This window comes from Stegodyphus dumicola, chromosome X2 (genome assembly GCF_044657685.1).
Source record: "Stegodyphus dumicola isolate Sdum_Otavi_A_Nest chromosome X2, ASM4465768v1".
Taxonomy (NCBI): domain Eukaryota; kingdom Metazoa; phylum Arthropoda; class Arachnida; order Araneae; family Eresidae; genus Stegodyphus; species Stegodyphus dumicola.
In genome coordinates, this window is record NC_140781.1 from 20574988 (window position 1) to 20598469 (window position 23482).

At 33.8% G+C, this 23482-nt stretch overlaps 1 protein-coding gene across 5 annotated transcripts in view; it reads right to left on the reverse strand.

Moving 5' to 3' along the window:
• The window catches only part of LOC118190773 (SCY1-like protein 2), a 934165-nt gene that overhangs the window by 85903 nt on the left and 824780 nt on the right, over positions 1-23482 (reverse strand). For all 5 annotated transcript variants that reach the window (XM_085809944.1, XM_085809942.1, XM_085809945.1 and 2 more), the window contains one exon: positions 16328-16450. In XM_085809944.1, coding sequence (XP_085666070.1) covers positions 16328-16450 — 123 coding nt within the window. The remainder of the gene's footprint in view (positions 1-16327; positions 16451-23482) is intronic.

The following is a 23482-nucleotide window of genomic DNA, read 5'->3' on the forward strand; positions in this document are numbered from 1 at the left end:
CTTACCATATTCGGGAAAATGAGATTTAAATGTGTGACGAGATTAAAATTCGCATCAGAGATCGATTTTATGACAGAAATTGAAGAAAAAAAATCACCCTGTCAAGTTACGTTTTTAATGAAAAGGAGAATAGGCACAAAAAGATATTTTTAAGCTTTAGCTTTAGCCCATTTCATTTCAATTGCAAATTTCCTCATCCATTTACGTTTTGAAACTCGAGTGGAGTAGAAAAGTGAAGACGCGATGAACAGGAAGAAGTAAATCTGACGGGAGAGTAGAAAAGGAAAGGAATGATTTGATCAATGTGTCGATCAACTTACTCGTGAACAAAAATTTCTTACATTTAACTGCGAAAAATTTCTAAGAAATTCTTTAGAAGAAGGGATCTATGATTTAAATAAGTTACATAAAATGAGGTTTAGATTTTTGCTCCAGTACATAAATAAAAAGAAGTTACTTCTCATCTCATGTATTTAGAGATTTAAAAGTCTTTTGATTTAATGAAGTAGAATAACATTCGACATTATTGAAATTATAGTTGACTAAATCGATAAACGGATAATGCATATATTATTAAGTTTTTAAAACACATAATAATTGTCGATAATAATATAAAATACAGTGTTCCTTTTAAGTTAATAAACGAGCAATTTTACCGGAACAGAGGTGGCTTAGTAATGAATAGGGATGTGTTAAAGTCAAGAGCGACTGATTCAGATATGCAACTTCTGTTTTATTCCGTGAACTATAGAGACAGATTTGTACAGTAGTTAAAATACTTTCCATTTCGCTATTTAATGCCGTTTTAAAAAAATGGAAGGTTAACAATTAAAATAAAATAAAAATGAAATAAAATCAAACTTTAATTCGTTTAAATGTTATAAGACATGACTTTTAAATTTAATTTCATTTGAGAATTGTATTAGGAATTTGAACTGAATGGTAACACAGAAATGGGAAGGTTGGATAGAAAAATGTACATGTAAACAAAGTAATAATGTACATTTTTTTTGAACTCAAACACTTAACGTTGATGTTAAATCTGTTTCTTTCAAATACTGATTGCTTTTATTTATAAAGTATGAGAAACTAAATTTTATTTCAGAACTTTTAATTTTATACTCAAAGGAAATACGCCAGTATGATATTTAAAATTACACAAATTACATAAAAGGTACTCTTAGACTGACAAAGGCTCTTCACGAAAACTGTACATGAAGAGGGAAACAGATATGTATTTCTTCAGAAATAAAAAAATTTTGTCTAACTTAAAAGTAGTTAAATCTTGTTATGAGGTCATAAAAGATACGATTTAATTACAAGCTTCTGGAATTCTTCCGTGTGAATGGAAAAACGTATTGTATTAAAGAGACAAAAAATTATTCTACTATCAAAAGACCTTCGAACAAGGGCCTTTTATTTATATGAATTTCGTTGTGCAAGGTTTTAATTTAGAAACGTGTAAGATCTACTTGTCTATCTTCTGATGTGACAGCTGAAGTACGTGTAGGAACTCACAGGAGAAGGTTAAAAAGAACCTTTTATTAACTCTTTAAAATTCACAATGCTACGATTTGACGCTAACACGCTACGCCTCACTCGGGCGATAACTCAAATAACAAGAACTAAACTTAAAAAATTTGAAGACATTAACAAGCAGCAGAATTACTCTACGGGGCTCAGATAATCCTGTTACCTAAAACCGCGTCGAAATCTAGTGGCAGCAGAGTAACAGCTATTACGCCACGTTAACCAGTAATAAAAGCAGAACTAGAAGCTCACGCTACAAAGATATAGCGTTTGCCCGTACTCTTTAACTTTCCCTTCTAGAATTTAAACAACTTCTAGTATTTAAACCTTTTTCTCCTCAAGGTAGGGGCCCACCAGCGGCCGAGCGGTAAAGTCGCTGAACACTGGTAGTTCGGTCCGAGGTTCGAATCCCGCGAACGGGCTGGCTGCATGGGTGTTTTCGTGGTTTTCCCCGTGTGTAACGTGTATACGAGCCAGTTTCCCTTAGAAAGTCCTCCACGAAGGCATCCCTCTTAGGCAGATAGCCCTTGAGGCTTTGCCATAATCACACACACACACATAATCACACACACACCTCAAGGTAAATTATACCTTGAATGATACCTGCATTGCTTCATGAGGGCTACCAAATTTAAATATTCTGGCATTGACAATTAGAGGATTGGTATATTGGTGTATTTAATTATGGCAAAGCACACAAGGGTTATCTGCCTAAGGGGAGGGATGCCTTCGTGGAGGACGTTCTAAGGGAAACTGGCTCGTATACACGTTACACATGGGGAAAACCACGAAAACGCCCATGCAACCAGCCCGTTCGCGGGACTCGAATCTCGGACCGAACTACCAGTGTTCAGCGACTTTACCGCTCGGCCGCTGGTCGGCGACAATTAGGAGAATAAAGGAAAGTTTAACATTAAACTTAACTTGCTAGTTAAAATAAATATAAATCCCTAAACAAATTGAGGAGCAACAATTATTCGTTTCAGTAAACCTACCAGCTACCTAGCGGTAAGACTGCTAAATACTAATACTGCGTCTAAGGTTCAAATTCTAGTGAAGAGTTAGTTACATGGGAGGTATCATAGTTTTTCCCACATGCGAAATGAATTAGAAGCAGTTTTCCTCTACTTCATGAAGGCAAATTCTTCTTGTAGCTCTCGTCTGCTTTCCATGACCCTAACAATAATAACACTTAAAGACATTGGTTTATAGCCTTCTTGTTTCGGCAGATTAAAGAATAATGATGAATTTGCGATGGAGTAATTTACTCTGATAAATGTATGTGTTTCAGAAATTAGAAAACCCTATCGCATTATGTGAATAAAAATGATTTGTATTAAAATTGCGAAAGCGTTTTCCAAAGAAAATCACCTATGATGTTTAAAAAATAAATGTTCTAAAGTTAACAAAAAAGTGAAACCGTTATCATAAAACACGCACAATGCATTTCTCCAAAATACACGAAATCATTTAAGAAATAGAAATAAAACAGTGAAAATTAGCACTGAGAATAAATCATCATCATCAGAATCAAGCTTTCATCAATTTAAGCTGCACTGACGAAGAAAAACGAATGTCAGTGAAATTGACAAAAGTGCGCTCCTGATTTAATTTATTCTAAGACTATTTCTTGTTTAATTTTTATCATCCTACTACTTATTTTGTCTTTCCTACCCAAATCTTTTAAATATTATGATTTTAAAGGAAGATTAACCGAAATGGCTGGCAATGGTAAATTTTGTTTTCGTACGAGCAATATCCGATAATACTGCCTGCGCATTCAGAGGATTATATGAGTTAATTATCAACAGCGTGAGAAGAAACGGAAGCTCCAGATGACCATTAAAAGTGATTTTGATTTAGCAACAGCAACTTCGAGAGCTGTGAGGACCCAAATACATTGGATAGGACTGAGGCTACCAATGGCCTAGCGGCTAAACACAGGTAGTTCCATCTGGGTTTAATCCAAGTGAAAATTGTTGGCCGCATGAAAGTTTCATGATTTTACTATGCGTTAACTGAATACAAGTCAATCTTCTTAAGACAGTCCTCGATGAAGGCATCCGTCTCCTTAGGCACTTACTATGTATGTATTATGTAACAGGCTCAATATATTATGAAACATGTATGTACTATAGCCAATGAAAATTATTATGGACTATGTATGTATTCTGTAACAGGCTCAATATATTATGAACTATGTAAGCAAGTATGAACTATGTAAGCATGTATATGTATGAACTATGTAAGCAAGTATTATGAAAGATCTATGTATTATGAACTACTTGTATATAAGCACGTACTATGAACTATGTAAGCATATATTATGAACTATGTAGCTATAAGCATATGTTATGAACTATGTAAGCATGTATACAAGACCAATGTATGTCCTTATAGGCCCCATGAGATGTTGCCCCGGATAGTTGCGGAACCTGAACTAGACCCGAATAATCTTAGTAAGCCGCACGAGTGTCCAGATTCTACTCTCAACTCAACTCCTTGGGCACTTCAACATTTCACCACACAGATTGTACAGCAGGCCCATACAAAGCGCTTTTCAGAGATCATATCCAGTGAATGCGAGAACGTATAACAGCCTCATGTTAAGACATGGCCAGGATAGTCAAACTTCAGGATGTAAGTAACAAAGAAGTGTGGATTGCATAGGATTAAGAACGAACATAAAACGTTTTTTTTTTTTATTATTTTACTACATAAAACGAACAATGTTTAACAGTGAAAAATTTAAGATCAGGCTAAAAAGTGTACACTGTATAACGGTGGTGTATACAAAAGACAATGTTACAGTACTTAACAGTAAAGTAATATAATAGTCACAGTGATGTCCAGTAGTTACGAAACTCATGTTGCTGTACTTTAATAGGTTATTTGTCCTGCAAACATTTTACAACATTAACAGGAAACAAAGTATTTTTCCAAATAATTTAAAGCGTAGAAAAAATTAAAAACATGTGAAGTCAGATTGTTAGAATTTAATTCTCAAAGAAGGCAACTTCAAGCAGTGTTCAGTATTATTCAGTGAAAGTACGTTTTGGGAAGCATTGTTGGCCTATTCACGCTTACTAGTCATTGTTAATTTCTTAAGATAGAATTCCTGAGTATGCGTACGTTGAAATATACCCCGTGTTCACCGAAGTCCTTGTCCGACCTTTGTTTTCCCGAACACTGGGCGTAGACATGCATTTCCAATTACAAAAGTGTTTTAAATAACCTAAATATTTATGTTTTGGCATTTTTAATTTATAAAAATTACGAAATATAATGTTTTATACGGTTCCCTTGTCCCTATGCTATTATTTAGGGAAATTTGATATTCATTATAAAAAAAAGAACTTAAAACGTTTGAGTATATAAGTAGTATAAACGTTTAGTATTATAAAATTTGACCGAGTAATTTAATTAAAACATTTTGGATTTCTGATGCCATTTTAAACTTCCCTTAAGGACTCAATCAATAAACTAGAATAACTCGAGGTTCATATTTTTCTTAAATGTCAATCAATGATATATTTTGTAATTTACTTGAGTCTAACATTGTTCAATTTATAATTTGCTATAATTAAAGAATTTTCACACAAGAATTTAGAAGTTTTTCAAATGCTAAAAATAAGTTACTAACATTTTCATGAAGTTTTATTACTTTAGTGTCATAATATAACAGCTTATTCAACTAGAAATATTTTTTTATTTTAATTTGTGCAAATAATGCTACGAGCTGGCTACATGCCAATACTAAAGCTTGGCAGTATTTTCCCGACGAGGAATTCTATCAGATGCTGTTAATAAGATCTTGAAAACTAAAAAGCAAAATTACATTGTTGAACACTTTTCTACTTTTCTTAACAATCTGTAAAGGAATGCTTGTTATTTAATCTGCTAACATCAGAAACAGTTTTCTAAACGGATATTTTGTTTTAACTATATATACTTATGCAAACACTTCGCTCTCCAATTTATGTAGAGCCCTGAAAATGATTTTCAGCTTTAAAATCATATATCAGGGTCAACTTTTATCCTATAGATGTCGCACATTTTGTAAAGCCCGGTAAGGACATTTGTGGGGCATGGTATATAATAATTTGCATCTTGAATCATGCAAGACTGGCACAGATTTGACACTCCAGTGCCTGACACGATATTCGATAATGAAAAGCTGAGCTATGCGCAAGGAAAAAGTGTGCTATTGGGGGTTTCTGCTGATAGAGATTACTCGTTTGAAAAACCTACGCGAAAGCTATCTTGAGGCCTAGAGCAAGGATACCTTCGTGGAGGAGTTTCTACGGGAAACTAACTCATATCCACATTGCATACGGGAAAACCACGAAAGCCCATGCAACCAGCCCGCTCGCTTGGAATCGAACGGAGGTCGAATGATCAGTGTTCAGCGACTTCACAACCTAGCCGTTGGTCGACCCAAGACTGAATAGGTCGACTATGATATCGACCTATTCAAGGAATGAATTCACGGTCTCCCCGATTCCAAGTTTGCTGCTAAATATCTAGTAGTTTCTCTTTGCGATTTAAAGTATGAACTAGTAAAAGGAATGTAAATAGTGGAGAGGCTGAGAACCATAGTTGTCCATTTGGCAGTTGTATCTCTTACGTTATTTCCCATGACGCTGATGTACAATGAGATGCATTGCCCAAAAAAGCCTTGAGACGCTCGTTTAGTTAAAATACGTTTCTGTATCTCTTTCACCAAGGGAGTCTCCTTAGACAGACAACTCTGGCGGGTTTTGAGGTAATCGATACCGCATCATTAAAACATGAAGTAATTTTTAATCATGGTATAAAGTAATTTTATCCCTTACTGAGACTCTCTGGCTTGGGAAGTGGAACGAGCAATAATTATGTTGACAAGTTGATTAATTAACATAGAAGGGAAACTCATGAGACATCTATCAAAAGCGAAGTGCCTTAGAAGATCCATGAAGTTCTCCAGTAAATGCATACTCAGTCACCCCGATCTACTTCTGAGAATAAACCATGGTTGAATCAATGATATTTTGGGGCTTTTATCCCTTTTATATTGGTCGATTATGTGTTATGTGAATAATATGGATATTTGATATAAGCTTCGTAACTAATTATTTTATAATTTCCTAATGTTGCATTACATCCTGTTTGTAACTTAAAAATATTCTAATTAGATCTGAAGATTATGCATTCATGTGGTTATCGATAGTTTGGTGATTTTTAAAAGGTTAAAAAAGTTCATTCTTATTCCTCTAATGTCCAAGAGGAGATTTGTCCCGATATAAAAATTCCACCCATATTTCCGAAACGAGTACCTATCTTGTGATTTAACTCTACCATGAAATTCGACTATTCAGTATTGATAACATTATTTAATTATTTAATTACCTAATCATATTCGCTCCTGAGTTAAGTATTACCGACTATTTGGAACAATATTTTAATTGTGATGCATGTATTTTTGCTTTCACAGGCTTTTGAATCACACTTGCATTGAAACTACTTGTACTAAGCAATGTCTGTTACTATATGAAATTTTGTGTTTGAAACTTTTTTAATTTCGTGATCTAAATTTTATTATGCATTAAACCGTACCCTGGCACTTGTATTTCATGTGTAATTAAATTGAGTTTCGCACCCTAATTGCTTTTGTCATTGCAGTATACTGTCGATTATCCGGGGGTAGATTATCCGATTTGAGGATCATCCATGCATGGCGGTGCCCAAACACCAAACTCTCACTATGGTAGAGAGTTTGAAAAAAAAACACGCACAAATCTGAGCATGCTAAGAAAACAGCTGAATTGCATCTTTAACGTTTAGCCTCTCACAAATTGTACTTCTTCTAAATAGTGCACTGTATTGGATGCCATATACGGAGTAACAAAAGCTTGGTCGAAAGCAAAACACAGATTTGATCATGGAAAAATATTATTACTAATGTTAATATTGGAGATTTATCTAATTGCGAATAATTCTAGACAATAACTGAAGCTATACGCTAAAAAATCGAAAATGTGAAATTCTTCGAAAATATTGATCTGGAAAAAAATCGAGGAATGGTTAGATGGAGATTCCACTAAGCCGGGTCATTCAGTGTTTGAATGATGCGGGTATTGTTTAAATCTCACAAGAACAGAGAAGGCAGAGAGTGATACGGAAAATGCAAGCGAAGACGATACTGACAATTACGTTCGTTCCCAGAAAATGACTTCTGGTTTTCTCTGTTGGTCTCCGTCGCTCTAAGGAGGCTAGAATACAATGATAAAATAGCACTTCGGAAAATACGCAGTGAAATTCGACAAATATTTAAACGTTCTCCATAACAAAGTAAAATTACTGATTTTTGAAAGAATTAAACACATACATTATGCATGAAAATATATAATTTGGATTATCCCTGGAATTAACCCAGTTAATCAAGAATAGACTGTATTTTTGTAATCTAATTCGATTTATAGCTGCACTTACATATCTATTAGTAACTCCTTAATTAGGTGCTATATAATTCGATTTATATAGCTTGCTTTGCAGAGCAAATTTATTACAGCACAGTGTGCCCACATAGTATTTGTGTATACTTGTATAAGTATCTGTATAGTGCAATGGGAACATGCATTATCAATTTTACTTGTCAGATAAAAGACCACACAGTTTCTTCTATAAGGTATTTCTCCCGCCTTCTTAGCGTGCCTTCGTGGTGCAGTGGTCTGCACGATGGGCGCGTATTCCAGAGGACCGTGTTTCGATTCCCGGCGAAGGCAGTTGCTAATTTAGTAATAATGTCTCTACAGTTCTTTTACCTTCGAGGACGTTGTTTAGTTCTGTCTGCTGGGGTGGCATTTGATTCCGCATGGCACGATATAGGGTAGATGCCATCTCAGCGACGTACTAGTCTCGCTTAATTTCTTTTAGTATTTCATCTTTCTAGCTCTTGACCCGTGCCGTCCATTAAATGCAACAGTTACCAGTAATATCTGGCTAATTAATAGTTAGTGATCAATGTAGTTATTGATCAATGGAGACTTTTACTTTTATTTATTTTCAATGAGTTAAATTTATACCAACAAAGTATTACGCATGTATATATTTCATTTTATACATTTCAAATTCAGAAAATTATCTCTATTGAAGGCATAACGTCTTCCGCATGCAGAGAATTGTTACAGCTCTGCTTAATTTGAATACACACAGTGATGTTTGGAACTCATCTGCTATTGTTTAATTAAACCCAAATTAGCATGGAGAATGATTAATCATTTCTGGAAATGTGGATGTGATTGTTTGAAGAATGGTTCTTTTATGATATTAATTTAGTCTTAAAAGCTGCTATCCATATTCAGAATAATTTGAATCCGACAATCACCACTTTCAGCAATGAAATTTCTAAAACGAAAATTTAGATATAGCAATAAAAATTTAGATGCAGAGATCAAATGCGCAGTACGCATAAATGTTTTCATAAAATTGGGAAAATTAGTATAAAATAGTTGGAAATATGTCATTAATTTTTGTGCTGAGTATGAAGTAATATTTCTTATATTTACCGCTGTTATTGTTAAATTTATGCTTTTCATATTTACTGAGAATTTCATTGCAGTCATAAAATCTTACGTTTGTAAAAGAACACAAAATAATAAAATACTAAAATATATAGTTAGAAAGATTTTTATTGCTACTCTTTTATTAACAATTTTATGTGACTATTTGGAATTCGACTGCAAATATATAGCTGGAACGGTATTTCTATTGGAAAATCCTACTCCAGAGAGAAGATCTGTGTATGTAATTGAATTTCTCAAAGTTGTTCAAGCATTACGTATTTTTCATCCTAAGAAACCTTTTACCGGAAAATTAAGACCAGGAATCTTAAATTAAATTCCGTAGATTCAAAGAATTTATTCCTCCTTCACGTTATTTCGCGTATTTAAATGACAACAGTAAAGGAACATTTTACGCAAACTCATTTTATGAGGCTCAACATGTGTGTGCTTCATTGAAAAACGAAACAAAATCAGTCATTTAAAATATATTGCAAATACATATTTTATTTAAAATATATGCAACACATAATTTTTTTCTATTACACATACATACACCTTCACATTAATTCATGATAAATATTAAAATTAATTTTATTACATTCATATATCAGTTGCATTTAAAGCAAAGTAGACCACAGCTGCAACAATGAATACGAGGTTTAAAAATAAAGGATTTTGCACAGTCAGTGTATAAGGTATTTCTCCCACTTCCCTAGCGTGCCTTCGTGGTGTAACGGTAGCACGCTGGGCCGGTATTCCAGAGGTCCGTGGTTCGATTCCCGGCGAAGGCGGTTGCATATTTTTCATCTTTTCTGCTTCCAATTAACCTAATGACTGTACAAGTGTAAGAAAGTTACCTGTTGTGAAAACGAATAGAAAAGCTATTACTTTTTTTCTTTTTAATTTATTTTGGATTTTATGTGAAATCTGATTGTATAATAATACTTCAAAATAATGCAAAATGAAGATAACACTTAATGAAAATTCTTCTTGTTGCTTACGAATGCAGTGAACAATAGTTGCCAGAAGCTTTATTATATGAAAAAAGTTACAAATGGACAAATTGATTATGCGACATATTGCGCATCAAAAATGTTTTGAATGTAACACATGTTGCTTTGGAAAAATTTTAATGAGAATTATTTCTTCTTTTCTAATGCACATTTGCCTGGCTCACGAATCGTGAAATTTCACATCATGGAACTACGGCTGACAATTACAACTACTTACAAAGATTAAAGGATCGAGTCTCATTTCAATTTTAAGAATTCGTCGCCATTCAAACCATATCACCCATCTAGCAGTGGTAGGGTTGAACGATTTTACCTGACCCTTAACCATAAAGCAAGTCTCAAAGTGTCATAATAACACATGCTGGACAGAAATTTTACCGGTTACCTTTCTTGGTCTCATATCATCTTTCAATGAGGACCTTGGTAAAACTTATTCTAAGATGCTCTAGGGAGAACAGCTTTGTCCTTACCAGGAGAATTCTTACATCCCTCTAACCACCTGTTGCAGACGGATCTTGCAGTTTTCCTACAGCATCTGTGCAATAACCATGCGGGAATTATATCCAGCTTCTACTTTATCACATATTTAGTTTTTCTTCTTTGAGCACCTCTCCTTAGATCTCATGTTTTTGAGCACAATGACCCAAGTAAAAGCACCATTGACATAGTCATATAATAGTCCCTATTGCATTATGAAATGGATTGGTAAATACTTCTGTTCTGATAAATGGTAAAGAATCCGTTATTGGAATTGACAGTTTGAAGCCAGCCTTCACTACTCAATACGAAGTATCACCTGCAACTTCAGTTATTCCTAGTGATAGTTAACCAACACCACCGATTATTCTAGGACAGTTCACCAACGCCGACCACTATCTCAGCGGAATCGTTAAGCGAAGTACCATCTTTGCCTCCGAAAAGAATTACTCGTTCTGATTAAGATTTAATCTTTGCTACGTATGATGCGTCAGTATCTACAGAACTTGAAAGGGTGATAGCGGGGCAGTTTAATCGTATATGGATATTTTTGAACTATTATTCACTTTGTAGAGACATTAGGGTTTTTTTTTTGAAGCTACAGACGTGAGAAATGTGCAGTGCCTTCGCCTGAACTTGAACTTGGATCTCTCGAATACGCGCCGAGTGTGCTATCGTTACACCACGAAAGCATGATTGAAAGAAAGAGAAAATACTTCATATACTCCCCCTTTTAAAGGGCGATTGGGGGATTAGGGGACCCGGCCGACAAATTCTGGTGGTGAAGAATTATAGTGCATCACCTTTTAGTTCGGGCGCCATTTGTAAGGTAAATAGGTTTTTTTTTGAAGCAAGAGACATGAGAAATGTGCAATGCCCTCGCTGGGATTCGAACCTGGACCTCTCTAATATGTGCCGAGTGTGCTACTGTTACACCACGAAGACATGCTGGAAGGAGAGATAAAATACCTTATAATTTTTTAACTGTTTATTTAACTTCAGCATTTCATATACCTAACACTGTAATTTCAACGGTTAAGAAATTTTAAGTATATAACTGTAAATGTATCTGTGTGTCAGAGAGTTGTGCAGTCTCGCTCGTGCTCATGTGCACAGCATATTTCTTGTATATATAGTTGTTTTTGTTTGATACAAAGGTTGTTAATGTGAAGATGGCTAATGATTTTATCAAGAGAAAGTTTCTTTCCAGTACAACAACATACATAGTGACCTAGTACACTACAGTGATTTACGCGATATACAACAAATATACACCTTTCCTCAGATAAATGAACTTATTCATCCGTAAAATAGCGCTGATGATCAGATTACGCTTTCCATTCTTCATCTGCCGAAACCTATCCAAAAATCTGTTGTCATTTCCCGAATTAAATTTTTTGGAATTTTCTCACATGTATAAAAATTTTCATATTTTGGTTAATGACCTGAATTCTAAAATTTATTTACCATAAAAACATTTTTTTCTGTTGTTTTACTTTTATTTTCTATCAACACACAATACCTGCGTTTCTTATTACTTAAGAGATGAGCTCATGAGCTCCCTATCACTATGCATCGGCCTTATTTCACGCCCTTCCCAAATATTCTCAGTTGTGATTTTGTTTTCCTTTCTAGTAATAGCAAATGAAGAAGGACTTACATTCAAAACCTTCGAAACGGATATTTGGGGGATTTTAAACCACCTTATAAGATTTAGCAGAACTTTGTTATTAATGCTATCACATGGAACAGAAGTCAGGAATAGAGCCGATGGATGCTGAAGTAAGTAACCAGAAGAAGGTGGGGCTGCTTGGAAAAATTTTTTCTTTGCCTTTAACAATAGCAAAATGGGCAAAGTAGAGTTCCCCAGTTCAGAAGGTGGACATTTAAAAATATTCCAAAATTTCTAAAGCTTCGAAATCAGAGAGTGAGTTCATTTGAGCAGTAGTTACAAAATTTTATACCGAAAGTTGTACTTTTGATCTTAAAATTATGATACATGATTTTTCTAATCACTATTAGATACATTACGCGTGCTATCTAATACCGAATTTTAAAGCTCTATAGATATAGCTTATGTATAGAAAATCGTATTCTAAAGCGTCAACCAGTGGCCGAGCGAAAGGTCACTCAATACTGGCAGCTCAACATGTGTTCGATTTCAGGAGAACGGGGGGGGGATGGCTGTATTAGCCTTTTAGTGGAGTTTTCCTCTCGTGTAACGCGAATACGAGCCAGTTTCCCTTAGCAGTCTTCTAAGAAGGCATCCCTTTTCTTAGGCAGTTACCCTAGCGTGCTTTCACATAATTAAATAAATGAAAACAAACCAAATCGTATGCTAAAAAAATTTTATTCATACCTCATGAATGTAATTCATGTATGTCATGTTTTGCGTTTGAGCCTTTATTTCAAGTTTGAAAGATAGAATAAAACCATAATGCATGAAAAATTCCGAAAGATAGGGACTAAGTTTAAAAATAAAAGAGGAATTAATAGCAGAAGGTGAAATGCCTTTAGTCATCCTTACATTGAAAGGAGAGAAATTCTAAAACATTTCTTGTAGGAGACACCTATGATAATAAGACGGTAACCCCGAGAATGAGGAATAACTCCAGAATATTGAATTTCTTTGTGTGAAAGAGATAGCAGAGGAGCATAAATAAATTGCTGCATGAAAACATACTTACGAAGCAGGAAGTGTTTGGTATAAAGACGGAAAGAACGAAAATGTAACAAATATGAGGCACAGAAAAAAATATGAAAAACTCCTGCATGAAATTTATTTTTAGATTTCGAGACCAGAGAGTCTGGGATTGAAAAGAATGACTATAATTTATCTTCGGAGAACTTACTGCTGTCTGCGCTTTTATAAACTAACAAAAATATAATTGTTATTAAGCGAGATTAGAGAGATCAAATAAGCGTTTTAAACACAGAATAATATGCAAATGGGTGTAAAGAAATAACGTAAGACTTTTTCATACGTTTTTCTCATACTTTAAGGAGGGCAGAGCAAGGTTTTAATATATTTAAACAACATTTTTCCTGTAGGGAAATCTGACATCGAATCAAACTAGCTATTGAAAAATATGTTTAAAGTGACAATTACTACGCATTTATATTTACTAAATTTCATTAAAAATAATTTTTCTTTCCTATCATCGGAGGTTCGAATCCCGCGAATGAGCTGGCTGCAAGGGCGTTTTTGTGGTTTTCCCCATGTGTAACGGGTATACGAGCCAGTTTCCCTTATAAAGTCCTCCACGAAGGCGTCCCTTTCCTTAGGCAGATAGCCCTAGCGCGCTTTGCCATAATTAAAGAAACCAAACCAAAACAAATCAAACTTTTCCTATCCTCACTAGTATCGGTATAGTGTGTTATCGTTTATAGAAATAATTTATTAATCGAGGGATATCTACCTTACAACATTCGTAATACTAACACAGCCATAAACGGCCTTTGTGACTAAATTAAAATACGAATTTTCTTCTATTAATCAGAAGATTAGGATTGCTACTATGACTTCATTCAACATGAAATTGAACTATTTTTCCGAGTTCGGTTGATTGCTTGACCAGATGCTCTACCTTGCATTTAATGTAAAGGATTGTGTCTTAAATCCTCATATTCGGAAGCTATATGAGCTATTCCTATGACAGAAAGGAACAAGAAACAGCTCCGTGCCATTTCGGCTTTTCATAAAAAAATCTTTTCGCACCATTTCTAACAAAGCACTGTGCGTACTCTACGGAATAACTCCTGTAAAGCTACTGTCCGAAGATTTGAAACAAAACTATTATACAGACAATACTACATTTACAAAATATTACAATATATATGAAGAAGCGTTGAAAACCAAAATATTACAACTTAAAAATCAGGATTCTTTATACGGAATTCCTTGCGATCCTAAAAATTTTGAATTCACAGTTTCCATATTCTCAGCAGCCTGCAACTTCCCTTAACATCAAAATGTACTTTAAAGAGCCTATTGGGTAGGTACTGATATTTATAGTTCAGTATCTACATCAGTAGCGCTATAGATGAATCACAAATAAATGGGAAAGCAGGATCAGTCTTTGTTTCCCTAAAACCAAAAATCTAAAAATACTCTGGAAAGAATGCGTGTGGCCAGAAAATAGTTTTTCAAGAGGACGTTTTATCAATTAAAAAGGCAATAAAATTTGCAATTAATAATAAATGCAATCAGCTCACAATTCAATCACAGTCTAAAGGCCTTAACGAATTTCAAATATCTTTTTCCAATACTACAAGAAACTTTTCATCGCCTCCAAGAAAATAGCCAAATTAAAATTTCACTTGTTTGGGTAAAAATACATGCAGGGAATGAAGGAAAGGAAGACTTCGACTCCCTTGCTAAAGATGCAGCCACTACTCCTGACTCCGAAGAAATGAACTTAAATTGGACTAAATCCTACTTAAGAAAAAGAAGCACACAAGAAAATAAAGCAAATTTGGCGGGAAGAATGGAACTCTGTTCCTCAAGGGCAGGAGAACACACGAACTAATGTGATAAACGGAAAAAGATGTATCAATAACTCCCGTTTAAATCAATTATGGACCCTTCCCCACTTATTGTTACGAGAGAAATATCTCTTCATAAGACAGCTGTGCTTGCGGCGAAAGAGGATCTCCAGAACAATACCACTTCTCATGGCCATTAACACAAGCACATCGCAGCGTTACACCAACTACAAACGAACACGAGTTTCGAGGGCATACTTTAAATAACCTGAAATTTCACCACAAAATCAAAAATATTATAACATATTTTTTCGAATAAGGGCAAGATATTTGTTAGAAATAATTGTTACGAAAATGTCTGTATACAAATTCTTCTAAATAATAGCTGCACGAAAATGTTTTGGTAAGTTTGCACTGAGCTTCTGTAGGATACTTTGTTTGCTCAGTTGCATCACGGGACAATATCTGTATCATCATATAATAAAATCCTGGTGATCAGTATCCTGATTTCTTTCCTGCGTTGCTCCTAATGGCATAGTATAACAAGTCTGCGCAATGTGCTCTCATATCATCCAGTGTTTGTGGTTTTTGGGCGCACACTATGTTCTTGACAGTTTCTCAAAGAAAGAGTTTAGGGGATTTTAAGAGGATCTGAGGATCAAGATTGGTACCCCGTAGCACATCCTCGTCGACCCATCAATATTTGCGGGAAAGTGCGATAGAGAGAATCTTTCATACCAATATAAAAAAGGAGTGATGCTCCCTCCTAGACTAAAAATATTCATGTGCAATATATCTAGATCACTTATGACAGTCCCTTCGAAGATATACGACCTGATCAATACCCTAAGAGATATGCTTTGTTAGATACGTTTTTAACTACCTTCTGCACTTATTATCTGCAACACTTTGTGTACTTATATGCATTGTTTAGGAAGACGCTCTGTTTTAAATTTTAAATACATTATTTTAAGGCACGCTGCAAAAAAGTCGTAACACATGCATCATCTCTCTCTTAGCTTTGGGGTCTTCACGTGCAGTAGTATGTCTGATGTAGAATTTAATGTATAGTTAATTTGCATTTCTTTATATCATTTTGTTTTCAAAAGTATATTTTTCTCATTAAATTATTTTAAGCTGATTATTCTAGACAAGGAAAAAGATTATTAAAAGTTAGTAAAAGCTTGTAGTCTTCATTTAGGAATAAAGAAAATAGTTTAATCAAAAACATCGAATAGACAGCAAAAGTATTTCAAAAAACTGAAATTAATATTTTACCTGAATCTGTGGTGTCGTTGATTCAAATGCACTATACAACATCGGCAAAACATCTGCCTTTATATCGCTTTTTGGAGTTTTCTTCATGATGATGTCTAAATTTTCCAGTAACGTTACAGTAGCCTAAAAAAAGGAATAGAAACAATAAATCAGAAGAAAGTAGTTTTTTTATAATGCACAGTGTACATATAAAAGCTTTACGTGTAATTTATTCCCTTGCAGATAGTGTGTTTTTTCCATGCGCTTCGACAATTGATGATTTGGAATATAACAAAATTTTACTTATCTGATTTTGCTAAATGATGGCGAATCGTGAGGTGGAAGAGAAAAACATTTTGGTTGCGAAACATTGTTTAACAGCCTCCTCACGTATACTAAACAGGGGAGGGAAAAGTTCTATATTTCTGATTTTAGTTGGCCGATCGTAAAAATTTAAATTGAATTTTTCATGTCTGAAAGGAATGAGTTGAATCTCGTATACTTATTATATTTATATACAGCTTTGCTTTAACATTCATGTTTGGACACACAATTGGTCTTTTTTTGAAATGACATGTTTATTTTTTCCCATGATATTTTTCGCCCACGTCTCAATATGAAGTTTGAGGAAAACTACTCTGAAAAGGTTTTTTTAAGTATCACTCAAAATTTTGTTTCATTGTTATTTGGTAATATTTTTTTATGAATTATAGGCTCAGTGGCGCAGTAGCTAGCGCATCGTGCAGCAGCACCACAGATCCGGGGTTAAATTCCCGGGTTGGGCAAGGTCGACTCAGCCTTTCATTCCTTGATTTCCATCACTTGGGTCGATAAAATGAGTACCCAGTTTGCTTGGGGACTAAACACTGGGGTTCCTGCGATTAAGCTGACCACTTGTTCAGGGCAGATGCTTACGCACCCCGGGGCCCACGGTCAAGACAGAAGATTTCGGGCACTGCAGGCCTTGGCCCATTAAGACTGTTATCCCACTGAGTTTAATTTTGAGAATTGCATTATTTAAATTCCTTTTTCTATAAGTTACAGTTCAGTTTTAATCAAAGAAAAGGAGAATCATTGTTTTCTAATTTATTTAAACAAATATAAATTTGACAAATATTTATAAATTTTTTTCCGAACCATTTTGAGTTTTAATTAATACAAACATGAATACCATCTTATAAGGAGGTATTTTATAGACACATGTCCAATGTTTGGAGATTTTTCATTCAAAACATTATATATACATATGTGTGTGTCTATAAGATAAAAAATATGTAAATCAAAATTATAATTTAAACTAGCGATAACCCCTTAATTCTCCCCTCTCTATTCCAAAAATAGTAAAGCTTTTTTTTCTGGACTGTGTCATTTCTAGATAAATCCATATCATATGGCTTGCGTAACGCTAATAATGTAGCAAATTCGGAACCTGAACTCAAAATTTTCAGAACTGAAGCCTTTCTCATGGATAACTGCGCACTTTTGCTTTTAGATCTCTTGCCGTTAAGACGATGAAATGCCATATTTATCCCTCTAAGTCATTAACTGTTTCTACAATATTCATTACTTCTAAGACTGATTTTTGTTACATATGTGTGTGTGAGTAATATGTACAGAATAGTAGCCAAATCGAAATTTCTTTAATTTTCGATAGTAGTAAGAAGGACCATGAGCCTTTTGTGAAAATTAATGTAATTTCGTCATTCTTAATCTAACATCAATAATATACTCTTCAGTTTTCTAATCATCCATTATCCTTGTAAGGTATTTCTCCCGCCTTCTTAGCATGCCTTCGTGGTGTAGTGCTCACCACGCTCGACGAGTATTCGAGAGGTCCGTGGTTCGAGTCCCGGCGAGGGCACTGCTTATTTTTCACTGTCCTGTTTTCAAAAAATACCTAATGTCTCTAAATCCTATTAACATATGACTGATGTCTTGCTTTACTGGTTATTGTAATGATATAAATACATGAGACTTACGTTCACAATTATCGAATATTAGGCGTACCTCTTGTGCATGAAAAATATGATCTTTAATGATAGATTCAAAATTACATCGCAATGCAGAATTGTGAATCTGTGCATAACCCTTTCATCTAGTAAGATATGAATGTGTATGAGTTCAGCTTCCATAGGAACATTCAGTGTACAAAGGCTAAAAAATTTATTATCGCCATATCATCGCCTGTCCGAGTAGTGGATTTAGACAGTGCTTCAAAAATACGGGATATCAGCGATTCAGTATTTAATTGCTATAACATTTATAGTAGAGGTGAACAATCTTTTACAGTTCATACGGCATTTTTTTCATTTTTTTTGTTAAGACGCTCCATACAACATTTTCATTCCTTGTAAAATATAATAATACTTTTAATATTTACATATACACAAAATGTTTATTATACATATAAACGCATTTACTAGTTTTAAATAAAAGGATTTTAAATACAGACTAGATAAACATTACTTGCTTTAATGAGATTTTTTAAACTGGTAAGCTTGTAATTTTTATAATTCATTCAAAAGGCTCAAACAGTTTTCAAATTGGTATCAGTCAATTGCGACAGTATATTGTTATTATAAAAAGGACTTCCATGGATGAAAATACTTTCTTACATCTGTAATGATTTATGTCGTTACGAAACGACAGCTATGAGTGTAGGCTAATTTCTCAGTTTAGAAAAAGCATTATAGAGCAATGATTCCCAGAAATTGGTTTTGTCAGAAGCATCTGAGTGTGATGAAGTTCGTTCATTAAATTTCATTTTAAATAACGAACTGATTTTGAGATCTATTGCTAGGAATACTTAAGCTATTTTATAAGGTGTAAAAAAATTTTTAATTGCAAGTATGCAGTCTTCTTCAGCAAAAGTGGCAAAAAGATTGCTAGAAACTTCTTGCAGTAATGTGAATTTCTTAGATTGCAAAGTTGATATTATCTTGAGCCAGATTCAATACCTTCTTTTAAATGTGGAAATTGACTTAAATCTCCGTTTTTTTAATTGAGAGAGGAAAGGTCTAATTTATTTAATGCACTCATGCCATTCACTAAGATAGAAAATAATTTGTTCTTGGCCATCACTTTCAAATTTAGGGCATTTACGTAACTGATAACAATCTAAAAATGCGAAATTAAGCATCCATTTAGAAACACATAATAGGGTTTTTCTTTGCGTAATTCTCACTTCTCTTCCAGAAAGTTGCGAACATTTTGTTTCACTTTTTCAAAAGGTACTGGTAAACTGTTATCTAGATAACCAGGGCTCCTCACAATGAAGGATCAAGATATTCCATTTCTAACATTTCACAATCTTCACTTTTATTTCTTTAATGTTGTTTTAACACGTTACAACGGGTATCACAACATGATTCAAACTTAGGTTTTTCACTCACACTCTTTACATCTAACACAATGATACGTTAATAGATAATGACGTAACATTTTTTAAAAATAAAGTTATAGTTTAAGAAGCTCTGTCTGACATATTAGGAGTACCTCTTGTGCAATATTAGGACAAACTGCATAATAGTAAAAACACTTATGAGCTGCCTGCACTTATGAGCTGAGTAGAAACACTTATGAGCTGCCTGAAATCTAGTCGCTGACGTTACTTTTATTTTGTAAAATATGTTTAACAGTCTAGTTTTTCCATGAAGGCATTCAATATCTGTAAGCTCTTTAAAGATCTTATAATTGCCATTAAACCTTCTGCAATGAGCTAAAGCACATATGTCAGCAGATTCGTCGAATGGTAAATAAAGGAAAGAGAAACAAGCATGAACATTGCCTTTATGTTGCTCAAAAAAGCAACGCCATGGGAAAGTTTTTGATGAGCATTATAACTGTTTTCTTGAACAGAAAAATTAAGTTACCTTTTTTTCAACATTCTTATTATCAAGTCATTCTGAAAATTTTTCAAGAAAGGGTTTCCTTTTCTTTAGAGAAAGGCTTGCGCTTTTGAGTTAGCCAACACAAAAACAATTTCCTTAGACACTTCCAGCTTTGGCACACTTTCAAAACTTCGTTTCACAAATGCATTTTGTGTCTCTTTTCTTTTTCTTCGTGGTAATCAGATATTCTTTCCGTAATTCGGACTCAGGAGTTAACTTCAGTTTTCCTTCTAATTCAATCTGGTGTTTTCTCTGTAGCATCTGTTACTATCATATATTCTATTATCCAACAGAATGCTTTCGGAAATAATGCCCAATAATTATTTGAAGGACTCGCAATAAATAAAATCCCATTTTTGCACAGTTCGTTGACCTGACTTATAATAATAGCTCCTTTTATTTTCTTGTACTAATTTCTTCTAGGTAATGATAATAATGGGTAATGGTAATAATAAAGTTTAATGATTATTAAGTCGTGGATAACTGACAATAAAATAGTAAACAAATAAATGCAAATAAAAAATAAATAAAAATAATAATTAAACATTTTACTTAAATTATTTTCTTTTTATACACAAAATTATAAGAGTATGCTTCCATGAAGGCCTGATATCGTTCTGTAAGTTTAAAAATCTTATTTATATACGTTTGTTCCCACAAGTTTCGTCTCTCTCGTAATATATTATCTTTTACGAAATACGAGATCGCTTCCTTCTGTAGAGCAAGCAGTCAATCAGCCGGCACTCACACATGCAAAAACAGCCCAAAAATTAATGAAAGCTTTGCTCATAATCAGTTAAATTTTAAGAACACGCCTACTCAATGTAAATAAAAGAAAATAGTTTGTTGAAAAACACCAAAATATACCTATATGTGCAAATGCACCAATAACTGTTGGTTTCAATAATTGAGAAACTAGACAACCAGGTAAGAAATTCACTTACGCGTTCAAAATGAAAACATATATTTTTAAGCTTACAAAACTTTATTGTCTTCATGAAAACAAAACTTTTATCTTTATGAACTGATTATTAAAACACATAACTGGTCATACGCATCAAACGAGATGTGCATCGAACGTTATGACATGGGACAAAAAGAGTTGTTTGCAAAGTGATTAAATAACAGTGTGTACTGAAAAAAAGACGCCAAAACATATTTGATTTCCTATTCTGTTTGTCTATGTATGAGAAAAGTGCATTTTTCTCAGTATTAATAATTTTAGGAAGTCAGTACGACGACGTGGTTGGCTGCCATTCTGGCCTTGAGAATTCGTACTTATGTAAACTACCGACCTGAGGGATTCTAATATTTTAACCGTAAATTAACTATTATGCAATACAGCTTTTAGCTAGGTTTCGTTTTTCTTAAATTAAAAACGTACAGATCTCACCAAAAGGAGGTAGCTGCATACTGAGTTTCCAATAAAGTCGTTTCATTCATCACCATATATCTGCTACAATAGAGAGTTTTTAATTTTTATCACAAAGAATATATCCCTTGTCTCTCCTAATCTTCTTGTGATCTATTGAACATATGATGAATCTATTTTGCTTAAAATCCTCACATCCTTCAAAGCAACAGTAACAATAACTATCGACAGCAGCACTGACCTATCTGAAACTTCTGTTCTGATACATGTTTGAGATAAGCCTTTTACTTTCATTCTTATTTGAGAAAGTAGAGATTTTATTACTGTTGTAAATATTCTTTATTCCTCAGGAATAAATTCAGTGTCTTCAGTTTGTCTGAACTGCTTAAGTACGCAGAAAAAGGGATGATTTGAAAATACAAGAACCCAACTGTGCTAGTTCTACTTTCTTCCAACTCAAATGTATGAATTCCATTTGAGCTGAAGTTCTGTTGAGTCTTACGCTACAATTTCTCAGATATCTTTATAGTTTGCCATCGGTTTCCCCTCTAGTATTTTTCTCAATATTATCTGATCGATTAAAAGGTTTCTTTCGGCAACTGGCCCTTTTATCTTGTATGCACAGGTTAAAAAATCTTTGCATTTACACAATGGAATATCAAAACGTTTTTTCTCGGTCTATCCTTTAAACGAGACGGTTGAGTTATTTAAAGTATCGACTACGTTCTGATCGTCAATTTTGAAGAAATTTTTCAAAATAATTTTATTACTTTAATTTAAAGCTTATAATTTTAGCTTCTAAAAACTATTTTTCTTGTCTCTCCGGTGATTAGAAATAGAGGTATTGCTTTTTTTTGTTCTACACCACGAACCGAAGTTGCTGTTTAAAAGGCCGGAAGTTGCTGTTTAAATGGCCGGAAGTTGATATTTAAGAGACACAGACTGCTCTAAACAAGAATATTTTATTTGAATACTGTTGGCGATATTCAAAAGACGATTTTGAAATATATGTATTATTATTATGTGCTTGGAAGCAAGATTACTTTCGAAATTTCAGTATCATATTTGGCAAAATTTCCGTTTGTCTTTACATTCTGATTTGATTACACTCTGATTTCGCGGGCTCGCTGTTACTCAGTATTATTTTTTTATCTCATTCTGCTTTGTTATTTTAACACTGTGATAAAAGTATCTTCACTTTATTATTGTAAACGTCGTAATGGGTCGGCGTGGAACTTTTCGTTCTAAAAAACTACTATTTGCTGGAAACAGATATACTGTGAAAGATTCTGCCAGTGAATTGAAACGAGGAAACTATTAAGCATTTTCTGAAAATTATAATGAAGCTGGTAATAGAATATACGATGTTGAAATTCTAAAATCTGTATTTTCTGCATTATCCTGTCCAGTGTGTTTCGAAACTCAAAACAATGAGAGTTTTAATAACGTATCATACCAAAACAAGTGTTTCTTGAGTTGGCAACATTGCATCTTGGTTCCTATATAGGAGTAATACAGTTTAATAATGGATTTTTGGGTATGTTAAAAATATTGGCGAAACTTAATATGAAACATGGACAATATACTGTCAAGGGATATAACTGTATTGATAAAATTCGGATTGTCAATTCAAAACGGCATTCTTTACATTCCGCAAAAATCACAAGAAAAAAAAATTAAGAGCTTCTTTAAAGAAAAAAATCTTCTAAAATGGAGTTAACAGAAGGTGTAATATACAAAACAGGGCAGTTTTAGCAATGTAATATATCAATTTCTAATATATTTTCTAAAGATAAAACTTTAAATTTGTTTTTTGAAAAACTTTTTTTCGTCAACATTTCTAATACGAAAAACACCGTAACTTAAAATATTACTATAGAAATTTTATGATACTTCCCACAAATATTCTATAGA